Genomic DNA, 7,540 nt, shown 5'->3' on the forward strand with positions numbered 1-7,540 from the left:
TATGGATAATTTTTTCAAATATTTATTTTGCATTCAAATAGATCATTCTCCAATATTTCATCAATCTAAGAATTTAATACTCTGATCATTAGAGGTAAAATATGTGACATGTAAATAAATATACATGGAAAAATATAAAACAATATATGAATAACTTCCAAAAATGGAAGAAAATAAACATTATCAATATTGCCATGTTTGTAGTTATCTAAAAAACAACGTATAGCACATAACTGGTCCAATGATATGAAATATATTACAATTAAAATAGGGATGCATTTCATGAGGGCATCCAAACCCCTCTTCTTCATTAAGTCGATGCCACTCAATCGTCTCAACAACGTCTTGCATGACAAATTGTTCACATCTCTTTCAAGTCACCATTTCTATTGCACAGCATTCCATGTCCCTGTCCAACCCAGAACGATGCAGACAGGAATGATAGACACACGTGGAAATGCATCACAACATACATAAATTAGCTGAACAGGCACAATTTGAACAAAAAAAGACACAGTTCCTTTTGGGCTAGTACATATGACTTCTACATGATGCAGGTGGTTTCAATACAATCTAATCGACATGCTGTGTTTTCGGTAAACATCGATCGCTTCAGATAGTGATGACAAATGGATGTTTAAAACATACATCCATCTCACTACATGTATGATAAAAGAATGTTATGTATGACTAGTAAAATTGCCTTCCCAAGAAACAGTGTCTGGCATATTGTGTAAAAGTGCTGGCATTGGAGTAAAAAGGAAAGAAAGTGCTTGTAAGACAAAATATTCATTTTTGCAGGAACACGGGATGTCTTCTACTCAATCAGACAAATAATCACAGCTAAAAGCCTTGTGGCTTCGTAATCTAAACTAATTTCCCTTCTAATATAAATCTGAGTAGGACCAAAGAGTTAAGCCAAACCACACTAAAATAATGCAGTATGATAAATATTGCTGTTATTTAATTAACATTTGTCAATAGGAAGATTATAATAAATGTACTCATTAAAAATGAATTGATATTTGAGTCGTACAGCCTGTGTGTCCTCTTGTACTGGTAGGGGTTGATGTATACCATCCATATATTTTGTACATTTCTTGATCCTTTACCTCCACTGTGCAACGATGCATGAAAAATCCAATTAAATAAAACATCATCCAAAGACATTTTGATCAAATGTAAAATATCACAGAAGGCGTTTCGCCCAGTAGCTGGTGCCATCATCTCCGGTAAGCCAAAGTCAATTTACCCGTTTCCCTCCCCTCACAGATCATACGTTAAACTCTCAGGCACTTCTAAGCTCTCTCTCTCTAGGAGCTCAGGTCCTCTTTGCAACCATTGGCACACATTTCATCTTTTCTGGAAGTTGTTACTGTGTTCCTATAACATCCCATGTTCCTCCTGGGCATGCACGAGTATCCGGGTTGTATCAGTGTCCCTTTGTGCTGCCAGGTCGTACTTGCAAATAAATTGGAAGAGCTAAGTGTCCCACCCTGTGGTCCTTCTTCTGTCCCGATTCTGGAATGGACATTCTGGATGGTGTCACGGAGGCTGTTACTGGAAGGCATGGTCAGCCGGTGGACCATAAGAAAAACCTGGGAATGCTCCAGCTGCCTCCCGTACGCTGCTGGTCATGTGCAGGTTATCAGTGTTGCATAGGGAGGTCGACACAGGTAAGTGTGTGAACTCTGGGTCAAAGTGCCGAAGGTCAGTGGGACCACTCTGTAGATTTAATAGAGACAATTTATTACATCTCTATGCAAAGACAAGGATTTATGGTAAACTAAAATATACTTTAAGGCAAGACCATTTTTTCATGCACTGGTCAATTTTATTTTGGGCTTTTTGCTTCCATAACATGTAGACTACTGGAAAGAAAGGTGTTTATTATTATTCTTTATGTATTTGCATCTGTAGATTTCCAATAATACATACCTTTAAAGGCCTATTTCTCAAAATGAATAATAAAAAAATCTAAAACTATCTAAACTTAAGAAGCACTTGCATACACCAAACATACTCTATTCACCTGTGGTGTCTTGCCTTAATGTCATTGCTTATATGTCATGTATTTAAAATATTTTTGTAATTACACATTTGTAATGATGAAGTTTATTTTAAAATATATTAACTTTAAATGTAATATTGAATAACACACCACAGTACTTTACAAGTGCTTTAGTATGCACATCAACACTTCAAAATAAGTGTGTTTCTTTAAAGCTCAACAAAAGATTATTAAAACATACTGATTTAAAATGTACTAAAATTATTACAAATTATTACTATGCAGGTAAATTATTAACTTACCACTGAAGGAATGAAAGGAGGGATGATCTTTTTAGCCATGAGGTCGTCCCAGTTGATGGGAGAGAAGAAGCTGTGGAACTTCATTTCCAGCTATAAATAAGTTTAAATTAGAATTACAAATCTTGTGAAAATAAACCATATATGAGTAGCACTGGTGTGTTTTTCCACTTACAAAATCATCTTTGGACCCCAGTCTCTTGGTACGGTCCTTGTGCAGCAAACCCTCCAGCAGGTCACGGCCAGAATTGGACACATTAGGCTTCAGGACTAGTGGCTTGTGAAGGATGTTGTTGTACATCTCGGCAGTGTTGCGACTGTAAAATGGAGGCTAGAAAAACAAAGAGCGAGAGATTAATTGTTTGCTAAATGTATCCTTTGCTACCCTGTAAAAAAAATTGTTGTTTCAATTTTAAAAAGTAAGTGTTCGTGAAATAAAAAAAAAAATAAAAAAAAATTAGAGTGTACAACTGATCTAGTAATTTTCCATGCAAAAGGTCTTCTCACCAGTCCATACAGCATCTCAAACAGTACTGATCCCAGGCACCACCAGTCTACTGTACGATCATAGGCCTGTTTCTGGAGGACCTCAGGTGCCAAGTACTGTGGGGAAAAAAAGAAAGAAAAAAATCAAAACACTGTTTAAATCCAAAATTCTTGTTAAATACAAACTATCTTATATTCCCCCGTGAAAAGAAGTACACTTTAAGATACTTTAAAAAAAGAGCACTTATTACAGAAATAATATACTTTAAAATAATACACTTAAGTGTGAACTGAATACAATGTTTTCAGACACGGGAATAAATGAAAATGTAAATACAGTATGGTTATCTTTACTGCTGAATATACTGAAACATTTATGGTAAACTAAAGTACACTTAAGTGGCCCTTTATTTCATTATTATAATATCATCTGCAAAAACAGTTTTTGTTTTAAAATATACTTTTAAGTTTGAAGTACACTGCAAGTGCACATTCAATACAATTAAGCACACTTCTTTTTCACAAGATAGTATTTTATGAATGACTCACCTCAGGAGTTCCACAGAACGTTGTGGTTGTGCCATTTGATTCCAGTCCCTCTTTGCACAGACCGAAATCTGTCAGCACAATGTGGCCCTGACAGTCCAAGAGGATGTTCTCTGGCTTTAAGTCTCTGTGAAAATTGACAGGTAAAGGTAAGACCCCATGATCTTAATGAACAGAATTATGAACAGAATCAAGAACTCAGTTCAACTGCTTCTCCACTAGAAGGCACTGCATGCATTCACATACCTGTAAACTATGTGCAGTGAGTGGAGATAACCGAGAGCACTAGCTATCTCAGCAGCATAAAACCTTGCCCTGGGCTCCAGAAACACCCTCTCACGCTGGAGGTGGTAGAACAGCTGCAGGAGAAAAACATACCAAGAGTTCATGAATTCAGTCATCTATTTTGAGCTGAGGCGTGGCCTCTTTCAGGCTATGAATGCATTGTTTACTAACCTCGCCTCCATTGACGTAGTCTAGCACGAAGTACAGTTTGTCTGTGGTTTGGAAAGAGAAGTGCAGCCCAACCAGGAATGGATGTTTGATATTTTTCATTAATACACTCCTTTCCGCCATTATATGCTTTTGCTGAAAAACATTTTAAGTGTCATTGTTATGATTGTGGCGAAGTTCTTTCACATCTATATGAGAACATTGCATTAGGTCTTACCTCTTTCTTTTTCAGAATGATTTTCTTCTGTAGCACCTTCACAGCATAGTATTGTTCGCTTTCCTTGTGCCGCGCGAGCAGAACCTGTGGAATAAGACGCCGTTAGCATTCTCAGTTTAGAATATGACATACATTTTTGCATCTTGACTGTATAAAAAATGAAATGTTGCCCACCTTTCCAAAGCTCCCCTTCCCAATGATCTTTAAGTAGTCAAAATCTGAAGGTTGGATCCTGTTAAGGAAATTAAATAACATCAGTAATGCAAACAGCAAATGGCCTGACTGACTGAAATCCAATTAACCAAACAAAAGATTGAGAACAGAAGATGGGAAGAGTAACTACGTACTGAGTTTCTTCAGCCAAAGAGCTCCTGGGATTGGTCAAACACAGGTGGTTCTCTTCCAGCTCCTCATTCTGGTTTTCATCGATTTTTAAGAATGATCCAACCTCATCACTAGAGAAAAGAGAAACATTTAAAAATGTTTACTTCAGATAATCAACTTTGATAAAAAACCCACGGTTTGTAAAACAAAAGACAAACAAACTGATAGTAACTTGATAGTTACAATGGAAATCTACGGGGCCAAATGTAAGTGTTTCTTCCCTTAATACCGTTTTTTATTAAAGCACGTATTTAAAACTTGTGATTCATTTGACCTATATTGGCACTCCCAGTTTCTGTTAATAATATGTTATACTTATTATATTATATTATAGTTACAGTACTATATTATATAGAGGGCCTTAAAATATTGTTTTAGGCAGTGAGTCAAAAAGGTTGAGAACCACTGCTTTAAATGAATTATTTCTTGTAATGCCTTTGCACACCAATAGATGGCAGTGTTGTTAAAGTTTATGTGGGGCTATATCTGGTAATGGAACATTCATAAATCTACAATTAATAGATCAAATCAAATCAAATAATATTTCGTTGAAACCATTTGCCTTCATAAAATCAGTCCTCCTGCCCAAAATGATGACTTTTAGTCAACTGAGGGACACCCCCAGCATCTTCCAGCATGAATGAATATTGTGGAGAATACGGAGGGTATGATGCGCTGAGAAATTTTCCACTGGTCCGACCTGAATGGCTCTAAGACCAAATGGGCCGCACTTAATTGAATTAGGCCCTTATCCTCGTCTAGGGGACATTAGGGATTTTCTCAAAGGTGCTTACTGCAGCCAAGCAGCGGCCTGGACAGCTGCTTTTCACAGAGCACTATTCTGGTGCTAGGCTTTATCCTGCCGGTACAGATTAACCTACACAATTAGCAGAATGAACATCTAAAGTCCGATGATGGGATTACAGGTTACACCAGAGGTTACAGTGCTGCCTTGGCGAATGAATGCTGGAAATATCCTGAACCACTTTCTTGCTGATTTTGAAATACAGAAATCATCTATGATCTTATTTGTTCATCGTCAAATCTACATGTAGGCTAACTGTAAAAGCAGCATCATGCATTTTTTATTTTTTTATTCATCATATAATTAAATATTTGATACTTACTGTTGACAAATGGGAGGGTTGGAAACAAGCTTCTGGATGAAGTCGTTTAAGCCCATCTTCCTTTCTTTAATAAAAGCTGAAATGGAAAAATAACCATTTAGTCTACGTCAGAAGGAAATCCACAGCTGACGTCATTAACACCTTGCATTTGAACTGAATGAAGTGGCAACCGTAGGCTATGAGAAGGGAAACCCTTAAAAAATCTTAAAGGTTATCGGTAATCATTTGCACGTCAGGTCTATGCCAGAAATCATGTTTTATAGCCTACATGATGTGATTCAGAATCCGTGTGAAAGTGGTTTAATGTCAAGAACGTCTCAGTGTTACACAACACACCGCATTGCTCACTGTATGCAACTGTAAACATATCACGAACGATACTCGATACTCATCATTTCCTTCATCCTCATGAAACACCTACCACATCATTTAATTAACCAATGTAAAAACAATTAAACCCGAAGAAAAATGCAATGCAATAGGCTATATATTTTAATTATGATTTTTTTTAAATGAAGTAGCCTATAGAGAAAAAAAATGCGACTAACGAAAAAAATTTAAATAAATTATAGACCTAACGTTAATTAAAATAGACTGTACAAACACAAAAACGGCTATCACTTCTAAAGACATTTTTCTCCCATTACAGTTGTTTAATTGCATTTTTGACATATTGCATCCTTTTTTTTTTCTAAAGCATAATCAAATAAGCAAAGTCTTTTATAGACATAACTAAAATAAAATAACTCCAATAACTCAAATCTGTTGAGAGAGACGTACCGGTGAGAACTGACACGATCCCCCTCATCTTGCAGTAAGTCAGGTCGCATCCTGCCTGAGTAACTGCCATCACTATTATTTTCTAAGAGTAAATCCACAGGAGGAATGTATTCCTTTAGAAGCCGTTTATTGCAACTCACTGATCTTCCAGCAGCGGACCGTTTGAGTTTGACGAAGCGCACTACAGGGTTTTGATGCCAGGCTGTTGGAAGGACAGCGCTACTTGTCTTTCCCGGCCAGCGCTGGACTCGTATTTTTATACGGAACACGTGGTTGTGGAGGCGAGGCTCTGACATCACATGAGTAACCGAGGAGACTTGCGGAATGTGACGTCACGGGATCCCACGAATCTCTGTTTCACCGGTAGGGGGCGATGCAAGGGGAGGGGGAGCGGAAGCGCTTCCATTCAAGTGAACGAGATTAAACGCTCCGACAATTGAAATTGATACACAGCTGGCTCACCATCTCATCATAGTGTGACATATTAACTTCTAATCCTTATCAGTAATGGTGAAGCAGTAAAAAATGTGAAATGAAATGCATTCGGTGAAATTAGGGCTGTACGTAGGATCATGCACATTAGGCTACATGAGATTATGGTTTCTCTCTGTTAATGGAAGACATTCCTGTGCTGAACAGATGTGCTAAAGAATATTCTCCCCATTACTGAGAATGACGCACAATGTTAATCTGTTAAAGCCTGTGTTTTAACAGATTCTCATCTGTGTGAACAAGCCACCATGTTCAAGCAATCCGACCAGGTCAAGGGTGTGAGGAGGCTGCGCTATCAAGGCTTACGTAAACCGATACTCTGAGCCACATCATTTATTTTTCAGCCTGTTCTCCAAATGTGGTCCACTGACCCTGTAAGTTATATAAGTGTGTCCTAACATGATGCCATCCTCGATCTTATATTACAGAATTTGTCCGGTTAGACATCAAAGGGGACAACTAGGAATAACCCAGGGATTTCGAATTGGGGTCGAAGGGGCCCCAGGGGGCCACAAGAGAGTATAAAGGTGTCTGCAGAAAAGTGTATGTTTACAGTGAATATGTAAAAAAAATATATATATAATGTAACTGTGTGTGTGTATATGTATGTGTATTTATATTTATATATATTTTTACTAAATAAATATTATTTTTGTATTATATAGGCTACATGTTTACAGTGAATATGTATATAATGTAAAATATAATGTAACTGTATGTATGTGCATTTATATAAATATATATT

The 7,540-nt window shown here is 37.1% G+C and overlaps 1 protein-coding gene across 1 annotated transcript; it reads right to left on the bottom strand.

Moving 5' to 3' along the window:
• LOC309510407 (serine/threonine-protein kinase Sgk1) lies at positions 1 to 7,300 on the bottom strand. Its single transcript, XM_082185152.1, has 12 exons — positions 6,304 to 7,300; positions 5,524 to 5,599; positions 4,360 to 4,467; positions 4,187 to 4,244; positions 4,013 to 4,096; positions 3,799 to 3,930; positions 3,589 to 3,701; positions 3,346 to 3,469; positions 2,818 to 2,913; positions 2,486 to 2,641; positions 2,314 to 2,403; positions 1 to 1,725 (listed from the first exon to the last, which is right to left on the bottom strand). The coding sequence occupies exons 1-12, from the start codon at positions 6,371 to 6,373 to the stop codon at positions 1,558 to 1,560; spliced, it is 1,275 nt and encodes a 424-aa protein (XP_082041278.1). The 5' UTR covers positions 6,374 to 7,300; the 3' UTR covers positions 1 to 1,557.
• Positions 7,301 to 7,540: the final 240 nt, after the last annotated feature.

This window comes from Leuciscus leuciscus (genome assembly GCF_965113295.1).
Source record: "Leuciscus leuciscus genome assembly, chromosome: 12".
Classification (NCBI taxonomy): Eukaryota; Metazoa; Chordata; class Actinopteri; order Cypriniformes; family Leuciscidae; genus Leuciscus; species Leuciscus leuciscus.